The sequence below is a fragment of the Cebus imitator genome, unplaced genomic scaffold (genome assembly GCF_001604975.1).
Source record: "Cebus imitator isolate Cc_AM_T3 unplaced genomic scaffold, Cebus_imitator-1.0 Scaffold385, whole genome shotgun sequence".
Taxonomy (NCBI): Eukaryota; Metazoa; Chordata; class Mammalia; order Primates; family Cebidae; genus Cebus; species Cebus imitator.
Genome location: NW_016107700.1, coordinates 2,717,781 through 2,730,747, shown reverse-complemented (window position 1 = coordinate 2,730,747; position 12,967 = coordinate 2,717,781). Strand labels below are relative to the sequence as shown.

At 43.3% G+C, this 12,967-nt stretch overlaps 1 protein-coding gene across 1 annotated transcript in view; it reads right to left on the bottom strand.

Moving 5' to 3' along the window:
- The window catches only part of CMTM4 (CKLF like MARVEL transmembrane domain containing 4), a 33,391-nt gene that overhangs the window by 13,577 nt on the left and 6,847 nt on the right, over positions 1 to 12,967 (bottom strand). The window contains exon 2 of the mRNA XM_017508031.2: positions 7,957 to 8,133. Coding sequence (XP_017363520.2) covers positions 7,957 to 8,133 — 177 coding nt within the window. The remainder of the gene's footprint in view (positions 1 to 7,956; positions 8,134 to 12,967) is intronic.

Sequence of the window (12,967 nt, the reverse complement as noted above, 5' to 3'; positions counted from 1 at the left end):
AAAAAAAAAAATTAAAAAAAAAACAAAAAAACCAACTGAGTATCTTTAGTTTATAAATAGCTCTTGCATACTGAGAAAAAGTAACAAAGTGAGGAAAGGACATAAGCAATTTGAAAAAGAATCATAAATGGTTAATAAGCAGGAATAAATATTCAAATTTACTTATGGCCAAATAAATGAAAATTAAATTGGCAATCATATACTATTCATCTGCGGGACTAGCAGACTATACACTTAGGGTAAGTACGTGTGTTGGAGCAAGTGAGAAGACTGGCAAGCAGGGCTTCAATGACACAACTTCCTGGAAAACCACTGACAAAAGGTAATCAAGGGTTTTAAAGAGGTTCATGTCATTTACCTATGAATCCCACACCTGGAAATCCATCTTAAATATCATAGTGGGGGCCAGGAGTGGTGACTCATACCTGTAATCCCAGCACTTTGGGAGGCCAAAGCAGGGGAATTACCTGAGGTTATGAGTTCCAGACCAGCCTGGCCAACATGGCGAGATTCTGTCTCTACTAAAAAAATACAAAAATTAGCTGGGCATGGTGGCACACGCCTGTAACCCAGCTACTCAGGAGGCTGAGGCAGAGGAATCACTTGAACCCAGGAGGCAAAGGTCACAGTGAGCTGAGATTGCACCACTACACTCCAGCCTGGGAGACAGAGCAAGATTCTGTCTCGAAAGAAAAAAAAAAAGAAAATCATAGCGGGGGCCAGGCTTGGTGGCTCCTGACTATAATCCCAACACTTGGGAGGCTGAGGTGGGTGGACTGTTTGAGCTCAGGAGTTCAAGACCAGCCTGGGCAACATGACAAAACCCTGCCTCTACAAAAATACAAAAATTTAGCTAGGCAGGGTGGTATGTACCTGTAGTCCCAGCTACTTGGAAGGCTGAGGCGGGAGGATTGCTTGAGCTCAGGAGGTTGAGGCTGCAGTGAGCAGTGACTGTACCACTGCACTCCAGCTTAGGGGACAGAGTGAGACTCTGTCTCCAAAAAAATAAATAAATAAATGATATAAGGCAAAAAAGTCAAACAAAGTGCTCAATAGAGGAGTTGTTGAATAAAATGGTATTTCCATAATGGAACACTATGCAGTCACTAGAAATAATGGTGTAGCTGTATATTTAACATGGATAATACAATAATTTAAATGAAAAAGCATGACTTTAATGGTTCTATTTTTCTGCATTCAGCATATCACAACACACATGCATATGCAAAAAACAGTCTAGAGAGAATAGTTTAAAAGAATGTATACTCAAGTATTTAAGTTGTTTCCCTTCAGTGGGTCATTTCACATATTTTTAAACAGCTTTATTGAGACATGATTCACATTCCATAACATACACTCAATTAAAGTATACAATTCAATCACAATGTAATTTTAGAACATTTTTAGCACTCCTAAAAAAGCCTCATACGCATTAGGAGTTATTTCTCATTCCTCCCCCAACCCTAGGCAACCACCAATCTGCTTTCTGTCTCTATGGATTTGCCTATTCTGGACATTTGTGTGTGTGCGTGCGTGTGTGTGCGCGTGTGTGTGTGTGTGTAATCTGCCAGAAATATTCTGGACATTTCATATAAATAGAATGATATAATATGTCTTCGTGCCTGGCCTCTTCCATTTAGTATAACAGTTCTAATGTTTATTCATATTGTCGCATGTATCAGTTCTCAGTCCTTTTCTTTCTTTTTTTTTTTTTTGAGAGGAGTTTTGCTTTTGTTGCTCAGGCTGGAGTGCAATGGCACAATATCTGCTCACTGCAACCTCCACCTCCCGGGTTCAAGCGATTCTCCTGCCTCAGCCTCCTGAGTAGCTGGAATTATAGGCATGTGCCACCACGCCCGACTAATTTTGTATTTTTAGTAGAGATGGGGTTTCTCCATGTTAATCAGGCTGGTCTCGAATTCCCTACCTCTGGTGATCTGCCCACCTTGGCCTCCCAAAGTTCTGGGATTACAGGTGTGAGCCACCATGCCCAGCCACTCATTCTTTCTTATTACTGAATAACATTCCATTGTATAGATACACCACATGTTATTTATCCTTCATCAGTTGATGGACATTTATTTCTACTTTTTGGTTATTACAGATAATGTAACTATGAACCTACAAGCTTTTGTGTGGACAATTTTCATTTCTCTTGGGTCATCATAAGATTTTTTTAACATTACCTATATCATCTAATTTTTGGTTTTTTGTTTTTGTTTTTTACAATAAGCACTTACTACTCACACAATTTGAAACGCTCAATAGTGGAATACTGCAAATCTTAGCATCAAGCACCTGAGTTCCTGGGCCATGAAACAAATCAAGGCTGAACTGATCACAGATGAAATATTTGTACACAGGCTCTGCCTGGGGCTGTCACTATAATCTTGCTTGGCTACCAAACCAATGTGCTGTGTGCTGGCTCTAGCCTCTGGTCTACACATCAACGAGACAAGAGCGTCTGCAAGCACCCAGCCCATCCTGTGTACTCACTTATGCTTGAATGACCTCAAGATCAAAGGGACAATTATAATGTTGATGACAGTAGTAGCTACCATCTATGGAGTCACTGTGCCAATCATATAGCTCCCAGTGAGTTCTAACCTAATTGTGATCCAAAATCACCATAAGGCAAGACTTGTTATTTTGTTCTACTTTCATAGATGAGGAAACTGGGTCCCAGAAAGAATGAGTGTCCTGTAATGAAAAATATTTACCCAAATCCTTGAATTTCTTGAGTGATACAAGTATCTTTTGTTATTCATAATGAGTCCCTTTCAATCATACCTGAGTTTATGCTAATGAAGTGACTTTTGTGGAAAGGGGGTGGTAGACTTTTGTGGGAAGTAGGTGGTAGTTTCAGGATAGGGGCAGGTCACCAGAAAAACCAACCAGGCGATTAGAAAGTTGGAATTTTCAGCCCCAACCCCTGGATCTCCAGGGAAGTTAGAGGAGCTGGACATTGACTTCAATCACCAAATGGCCAATCAATCATGCCTACCTAGTGAGATCTCCAGAAAAAATACCTAAATGATGGGGTCTGGGAAGCTTCTGAGTGGGGCTCATTCTGACTCCATGGGGACAGAGGCTCCTGTATCTGAGGCCCTCTGGACCTCACTCTATGCATCTCTCCCAAGTGGCTGTTCCTGAGTTGTATCCTTTAAAACATGCCAGTGATTGTTTAAGTAAAGCACCTTCCTGAGTCCTGTGAGTCACTGCACAGAATGACTGAACCTGACGAGGGGCGATGGAAATCATCGAATGTGTATTCAGCCAGACAGAAGTGCCTGGGCACCTCTTTTGCAGCTGATGTCTGAAGTGGGGGCATCTTGTGGGATCTCTTGCTAATTCGTCTGTGGGATCTGTGCTAACTCTGAGCTTTAGCGTCAGAATAGAAAGGAACTGTTGAATACCCAGTTGTTGTCAAAGAATTACAGAACAACTTGGTGTGGAAAATGTATTTGGTGTCAGAAAAAAACCACAAGATAAGTCATGCCCAAGGGCTCAGGGCTCAGCCAGTGGCCACTGTGGGTGACTGCCAACTGTTCTCAACCCATCACAGCACCCAGCTTGGGTTCTGAGATAGAGGCCTGAAAGGCCTCCAGGGCCACAGAGCCCACTAAGAAAGGGTGACCAAAGTGGAAGAAGAAAAACAGGACAGTGTGGGGTTCCAGGAACCGAGATGAGACAGTATGGCCAGAAGGACAGAGCACCCCACAGCAATCACCACCAAGACGTTGAGTGGGGTGAAAACCCAAGAATAACCAGAGGATCCAGGAACACAGAGGCCCCATCCCAGGCTCCTGACCAGAGGACTTGCAATGCTGCCAGACTGGACTGGGTTGAAGACAAATCAGGCAAGACCACCAGATGGTCAGGAAGGTGGACTGGAGGAAGAGGCAGGAGCTGTGTTTGGCTGGAAAATACACATGGGAGGTTTCTGGGGTGTTGACAGTCTCCTATTTGTTAACCCAGGTGGTGGCTGTGTATTAAACTGTATACTTACTTCCATAATTTTTTCAATATTTGACAATAAGAGATTAGAAAAGAGAGATTAGGAGAGGGTGAAGCAGAGAAGGCAGGTGCAGGCCTCCTCTTCAGGGAAGTCTGGCTGAGCTGGCCCTGGGCTCTGGTTCTAGTTGAGTGAGAACCACTGGCAGGCTTTTGGGATGGGAGGTGGATCAGACACACCTTTTTTAGATAGCGCCACATCCCAGAAGGGAAAGGATAGAAAGGAGGAGTGGCACTAATCAAAGTAAACAGGGGTGGAGCATGTGAATGTGTGAGTCCCTAGGACACAGAGAAAAACAAATGTCAAACAATGAGTCCCACAATTCATCTAAAAAAGAAAAAAACAACCCAAACCAAAAACCTGACATTAATGGAATCTTTCAAATTCCATCAAATTATGCTTGTAGAAAATTATGCATTGTCCTCCTTATTTATCATTTCTCATCCATATTTATGTCAACCTGGGCTCCTGGAATGACCTATGTTTTTAAATCTATACCAATCACATCCTATTTTAATCATCAGGCTGGTTCTGCTGGAGATGAAAATACTCCGAATACTCCCACCACCTTCTTAGAGAAATACAACGCAGCCAAGGCAAACCCTTCTGTAGTGAGTTGATGAGCTGAGATTGGCCCTAAGGAGCTCACTTTTTCACCCCTCTCAGAGAACACTGGACATGAGCCGCCTTTAATAGGTACCATCTTGACCGGCCGCAGTGGCTCACCCCTGTAATCCCAGCACTTTGGGAGGCTGAGGTTGCCAGATCACCTAAGGTCAGGAGTTGGAGACTAGCCTGGTCAACATGGCAAAACCCAATCTCTACTAAAAAACAAAAATTAGGGTCGGGCACAGTGGCTCACGCCTGTAATCTCAGCACTTTGGGAGGCCGAGACAGGTAGATCAGGAGGTTAGGAGATCGAGACCATCCTGGCCAACATGGTGAAACCCTATCTCTACTAAAAATACAAAAAAAATAGCTGGATGTGGTGGCGCACGTCTGTAGTCCCAGCTAGTCAGGAGGCTGAAGCAGGAGAATTGCTTGAACCCAGGAGGCAGAGATTGCAGTGAGCCAAGATTGTGCCACTGCACTACAGCCTGGGTGACAGTGCGAGACTCCATCTCAAAAAAATAATAAAAAATATGTATGTGTGTGTGTGTATATATATATATATATATATATATATATATATATATATATATATATATATATAAATTAGCCAGGCATAGTGGCGCATACCTGTAATCTCACCTACTCAGGAGGCTGAGGCAGGAGAATCACTTGTACCCAGGAGATGAAGGTTGCAGGAAGCCAAGATCGTGCCATTGCCTAAGCCACAGAGCAAGACTCCATGTCAAAAAAAAAAAAAAAAAAAATAGGTACCATCTCCTCAAGTTCACGTAACGCACATACCCTTTCGTTGGGCAAGCACACAGCCTTTATCTGCTCCAAAAGAGTGGAAAGTCTGGAACGGATCCCAAAGAACAGGACAGTGTTCTCAAGTGACCACATCATCACCACCCAGAAGAAAAGAACGAGTATCAACTTCCCAGGGGAAGAGATGGACTTCAACATGACCAGTGACATGGTAGTGTGGTAGTCAACAAGTGGAAAATCTTTCATTATTAAAACAGAAAAAGCAAAATTCCAGAAAACTCACTAAATAGGTATTTCTGGGAAGGGTGCGGTGGCTCATGCCTGTAATTCCAGCACTAATGGGGGGCTGAGGCGGGTGGATCACCTGAGGCCAGGGTTTAAAACCAGCCTGGCCACCATGGTAAAATCCCATCTCCACTAAAAATACAAAAATTAGCCAGGTGTGATGGTATAAGCCTGAAATCCCAGCTACTCAGGAGGCTGAGGCAGGAGAATCCCTTGAATCCAGGAGGCAGCGGTTGCAGTGAGCCAGGATCATGCCACTCCACTCCAGCCTGGGTGACAGAGCAAGACTCTGTATCAAAAAACAACAAATAAACAAACAACAACAACTAAAAAAAGTAGGTATTTCTGGGGATAAAGGCCGGTATAATTAGTAAGAAATCTGAAGCACGAAGTCTTCTAACAGATTAATGGCTATCAGATAAAACTGACAAAACAGAACTAAGGGAGTCAAGTCAAACCTGGTGGAAGTCAACAGGGGAACAGTGTGGGTAACATAACAGCAGCCTGCCAGGACACCTCTTACTCAGGTGAGATTAACACTGCTGCACTGGCCACAGTGCCCACTGGTTTGAGGCCTTACCAGATGCCTTTATACCCATTACCTCATTTTATACTTTAAAAAAAACCTGCAAAAAGAGATTATTATCTCCACTTTACCAGTGCTGATACTTCACCAATGCAGGGCTCTCAGCGACTTGCCCGGGGTCATGACAGCCTGTTTGAACAGCCACCTTGGACTTGAACCCAGCCCGGTGTGTCTGACTCAATGCCTATACTCTTAACCTTTCCAGCAGCTGCTTCTTTGTCAAATAGGTCCTCCCGCAGGGTTTCACAGCCCAGCCCTTCACTCAGCAGGTATTTACTGACAGGCCTCAGGAACACGAGGCAAGTAGGACAGCAATGAACAAGATGCTGACCTTGACCCTGACCCTGCACCCATGGTATGAGCATTTTAACTGGGGAAGGTTTGCAAAGTTCTCTTAAACTGTCTGCTACATGCTCTATAAGCATTTTCTTATGGATAACATAAACCTCATCTTAAAAATAGTTGAGACATTAAAACCTGTCACAAAAACTCAGACAAAATGCTTCTAGTTATCTTGAGGTTTAGAGCTTAAATTTAAAATACCACCACATTTTTCTCAGCTTTTGGTGCTAAGACAAAAAAACAGCTAAGTTTTCAACTGACATCTACTTTTCTAGATCAGTAACTCTCCTTTAAATTTTTCCTCCTTTAGGAGTCTGTGCTGGTTAGGACAACCCAGGGAGCAATTGTAAGGAGGACCTTCCCCATTGCAAGCCCCAGGGCATACCAGGAGAGCAGCCCTGCCAGGGAGGTGGCAGTTCCAGCCTCCTCCTTGGGGCCCACATTTTCTCATGAGCCCGGCAGCAGCCAGAGACAGATGGAGCCACGTGTGGTTTGTGTGTGGCTCCTGATTTCAGTCAAGGGTAGCTGGTCTGCGGCACTCTCCTCCTGCTTCCCCCTCAGCAGCTGAGGTACCCACAGCGTTCTCCTCCCACAGGCACAGCAGGGTAAGGCAGCCGACTGTGCTTACTTACATGGATCTCCCTGACTGACTCCCTTTGAGCTCTTGCATATGCTAACTTGCAAATAAATATCAAGAAAACCAAATGATATTAAAATCCCCTTCTCACTCAGCACAGTAAGGACACAGTCCAGGAAAGGGGGTCTGGGACGGACGAGCCCTGTGTTTCCCATCTAATTGACAAGGGTGGCCTAACAGGGCTAAGAACCTAAACCATGGGGAGAAGAAGGCAGGTTTCCACTCAGGACTTTCTGATCAAACCACCAAACCCCCCAGGGTCCTTCTAGTTCCTTTGAATTTAATAATATTCCTAGGCTCTGCACGTTATTGGCATTTTCATTCATATTTTCAATTCTTCCAGAATCCATATTCTTATAAATGACTTTTATGTCCAGTCTAAAAAATATGCAAATGTCTTCATTGTATTTTATTTCCCATATTCTGCAAAGATTAACATGACCAGTCTTCTCAGATGATCGCAAAATTGAAATGACATCTTTGAAGTGGCCAAAATAATTCTGTTATGATGTTTCCCCCATTAGTTAAGATTCAGTTTATTTTGTAGTTTTACTCAACCCAGTAAAGAAATTTAAAATTTTACAGTTGAATTGTAATGGAATATTTAAGGATCAAAATGAACTAGAACCAAATACAGCCTGGAGAGATTCAACTTTTCCTTGGAGCCAACCACCGCGTGACCCATTCATGGCCAGAATGGCCGCTTGTACTCACTGTCAGGTTCCAGTTGATCTGGGGGATCCTCATGTGCAGGTTGAGACCAAACATAATCAGCAAGACTCCAGTCACCACAAACGCACTGCAGCTCACAAACTCAAAAAAGTAGAGGCCTTCACACGGGGAGCACTTCATGATGGTCTCTATGCAGATAAACGCAATCAGGGCCAAGATCTAGAAAGAAAATTGGAAACATACATGTATATATATATTTAGTATACATCTGCAGACATACGTGGCTACCATGCTTAAATAACACTGAACAACAACAACATACTACCACTGAGTTTTCCTCTGGGGATGGCAGCCATAACTGTTGGAAATCAGATCTGCTTCAATTCTTACATCAAGAATAGGTGCAAGGGTCTTAATGAAAGGATCCAATTACCAATGTAAACAGTGAAGGCCCCACCGCATACACTGAAATCAATCTGGTGTGATGTGGCCCCTGGGTATAAACTGCTGGCCCTTGGGAAGAAGCAGAAACATCTCCACAATATTTTTAGGTCTTCTCCTGCCATCAGTAAGTGGGTATTACCTATGTATGTTTCTAATTCATGGTCTCCACCACAATTATGCCAAACACTGGGAGAACAGAATCCTGATGGTGTCCAACTTACGCTATCTGAAGTTACCTTGGTGGTTCCTGCTAAGATCACACAGGTTAACTGGGACTCCTGATGGCTTTAAAAGAATGATTGGTATAATCTCCTCTTTCCCCAATTAGGAGGGAACAAGAGGCCCACCTAATTAATTCATGTGGTTTTTAAAAATGTATTTTTGAACTTGATCACAAGAAAATGGCAGCTTATTAGAAAGCTTTAAGAAATCTACCAATAATAGAATAAATTTCTTTCGAAGGACCAAAGTAACATTCTGGCAATATGTCCTAAGAGTTCATAGATCATAAATTCAAATAGATATCGATGGAAAATGCCAAGTGAACTTTTAAAGGGGGACTTCAGGAGAAGGAGCAGCCCAAAGGCAGAGTTAATGACCCTGTGATCGAGGAAAGGTTTGGAACACCTAAAGCCAGATCAGTCTTGGGCTCCCGCTCCGCTCAGTTCAGTGGCATCTGAAGCCTGTGCCACTGCTTCCAGGCCGGCCTCCACCTCATGGGTCAAAGAAGCAGAGGCAGACAGCTCTGTGGTCCTCTAGAGACTTGTCCTCTAGAGCTTGTGAGAAATGCAGAATCTCTGCTTCCTCCCCTTGAACTACATAATCAGAATCTACTTTCTGATGAGATCTTCAGAGGATTAAAGTGCATGCCGCATACAAGACACGGGCTGTTCTGGGACCTTTCTCCACCTGTTGAAGTCCTACTCATGACTTCCACTACTCTGCTAGATGCTGCCACCACCTTCACCCCATGTCTTCCCTGACTGCTTCTCCCTGCCAGACATCAGCTTACCCCACTCTCTCCCGGGAAAGCCGGCTAGCCTGTGACTGCATTCTATCCTTGCCATCCTGCAACCTCTCCCTCCTGAGCTTTTAGGGGGCAGGGCAGTCCATCCCAGTCTACTCCCAAGGCACCAAGCACAGTAACTTGCACATAGCCAGCAGACGGGGGCTGAATGAGCCATTAGAAAACCCATATCTTGGAACCAAAAGAGAGCCCGCATAGCCAAGTCAATTCTAAGCAAAAAGAACAAAGCGGGGGGCATCACACTACCAGACTTCAAACTATACTACAAGGCTACAGTAATCAAAACAGCATGGTACTGGTACCAAAACAGAGATATAGACCAATGGAACAGAACAGACGTCTCGGAGGCAACACAACATATCTACAACCATCTGATCTTTGACAAAGCAGTCAAAAACAAGCAATGGGGAAAGGATTCCCTGTTCAATAAATGGTGTTGGGAAAGCTGGCTAGCCATGTGCAGAAAGCAGAAACTGGACCCCTTCCTGACACCTTACACTAAAATTAACTCCAGATGGATTAAAGACTTAAACATAAGACCTAACACCATAAAAACCCTAGAAGAAAATCTAGGTAAAACCATTCAGGACATAGGTGTAGGCAAGGACTTCATGACCAAAACACCAAAAGCATTGACAACAAAAAGCCAAAATAGACAAATGGGACCTAATCAAACTCCACAGCTTCTGCACAGCAAAAGAAACAATCATTAGAGTGAATCGGCAACCAACAGATTGGGAAAAAATTTTTGCAGTTTACCCATCTGACAAAGGGCTGATATCCAAAATTTACAAAGAACTAAAACAGATTTACAAGAAAAAAACAAACAAGCCCATTCAAAAGTGGGCAAAGGATATGAACAGACACTTTACAAAAGAAGACATACGTGAGGCCAACAAACATATGAAAAAATGCTCATCATCACTGGTCATCAGAGAAATGCAAATCAAAACTACATTGAGATACCATCTCACGCCAGTTAGAATGGCGATCATTAAAAAATCTGGAGACAGCAGATGCTGGAGAGGATGTGGAGAAATAGGAACACTTTTACACTGTTGGTGGGAGTGTAAATTAGTTCAACCATTGTGGAAGACAGTGTGGAGATTCCTCAAGGACCTAGAAATAGAAATTCCATTTGACCCAGCAATCCCATTACTGGGTATATATCCAAAGGATTACAAATCATTCTACTATAAGGACACGTGCACACGAATGTTCATTGCAGCACTGTTTACAATAGCAAAGACCTGGAACCAACCCAAATGCCCATCGACGATAGACTGGATAGGGAAAATGTGGCACATATACACTATGGAATATTATGCAGCCATCAAAAACGATGAGTTAGGGTCCTTTGTAGGGACATGGATGAACCTGGAAACCATCATTCTCAGCAAACTGACAGGACAGCAGAAGATCAAACACCGCATGTTCTCACTCATAGGCGGGTGTTGAACAATGAGAACACATGGACACAGGGAGGGGAGCACTACACACTGGGGTCAGTTGGGGGGAAATAGGGGAGGGAGGGTGGGGGGTGGGAGGCTGGGGAGAGATAGCAGGGGGAGAAATGCCTGATGTAGGTGATGGGGAAGAAGGCAGCAAATCACACTGCCATGTGTGTTCCTATGCAACAATTCTGCATGTTCTTCACATATACCCCCAAACCTAAAATGCAATAAAATAAATAAATGGGAAAAAAAAATATGCTTATAAAGTATAAAAAAAAAAAAAGAAAACCCATATCTACAATTCCTGGCTGCCTGGTCAGTGTCTTCAGGTGAATGGAAGAGTGGTTCTGCTTCTCCCATTGTCAATACTTCTACACAGAACCTCTTTCCTAACAATATGTGGTCTTTTCTAAGTCAACACATTAAAAATACAGGTCTTCTTGGTCAAAGCATACAAAATTTGAGTTAGGAAGAATAAGTTCAAGAGATCTGTTGTACAACATGGTTACTTAGTGACTACTGTTAAGAGTATATTTTAGTGCAGTGGCTCACAACTGTAATCCCAGCACTTTGGGGGGCCGAGGCAGGTGGATCACCTGAAGTTGGGAGTTTAAGACCAGCCTGACTAACATGGTGAAACCCCATCTCTATTAAAAATACAAAAATTAGCTGGGTGTGGGGGGAGGGGGGACGCCTGTAATCTTAGCTACTCAGGAGGCTGAAGCAGGAGAATCACTTGAAACTCGGGGGGCAGAAGTTGCAGTGAGTCAAGATCATGGCACTGCACTCTAGCATGGGCGACAGAGTAAGACTCTGTCTCGAAAACACAAAAACAAACAAAACGGGTAGATTTTAAGTGTTTTTATAACAACAAAAAAGAGGTAAGTATGTGAGATAATGCACAGTACCTCACTGGATCGAGCCATTCCACAATGCATACACATTTAGAAACACCATGTTGTACACAGTAAATACAGAAATTATTACTTGTTGGCTGGGCATGGTGGATCACATCTGTAATTCCAGAACTTCGGGAGGCCAAGGCAGGCGGATCATCTGAGGTCAGGAGTTCAAGACCAGCCTGGCCAAGATAGCGAAACCCCATCTCTATTAAAAATACAAAAATTAGCTGGATGTGGTGGCAAGTACCTATAGTCCCAGCTACTCAGGAGGCTGAGGCAGGAGAATCACTTGAGCCCAGGAGGCAGGGGTTGAAGTGAGCTGAGATCACACCATTGCACTCCAGCCTGGGCAACAAGAGTGAAACTCTGCCTCAGGAAAAAAAAATTTTTTTACTTGTCAATAAAACAAAAGATATGGGTCTTTAAATATACACCTTGTGCTTCTCCTAATGGCTCTTCTTATAATTCTCTATAGCACCATAGATTTTAATTCTCCATCTGAATACATACCTAACTTGCAATCAATTCACAAAAGAAGTAGTTCACATAAGGGAAACTCCTAAACTTTCCCTTCTTTTTTTTCACCCCAGTAATCAGATCTAGTAATCTTGGGCAAGAAATAACACACTGTACTGATGAATTACAAACGTTTCTGGTATGCTAACTTCAACCATATTTGTGTGGGAAGGTAACACCTACATTCTTAATTATTAACATAAAAATGGCTTCACGGATATGCAAATAGACCATGCGTTGTGGCAGTGAACAAAATGGACAAAAATCCCTGCTCTTAACTCACAGTCTAATAAAGGAGGGTTTTCTCTTATTAATTAAATTTAAAAACAGAGTGAGAGAGACAATGATAAGAACGAAGGAGAAAAATGGAAGCAGGGAAGCTGAACAAAGCATCTAGGGCAAAGGTTTTTGAAAATTTAGACAAAGAGGCCGGGAGCGGTGGTCACGCCTGTAATCCCTTCAAGATTATAGCACTTCAGGAGGTTGAGGTGGGTGGATCGCTTGAAGCCAGGAGTTCCATACCAGCCTGGCCAACATGGCGAAACCCTGTCTCTACTAAAAATAGAAAAATTAGGCCGGGCGCGGTGGCTCAAACCTGTAATCCCAGCACTTTGGGAGGCCGAGGTGGGTGGATCACGAGGTCAAGAGATCGAGACCATCCTGGTCAACATGGTGAAACCCCGTCTCTACTAAAAATACAAAAAATTAGC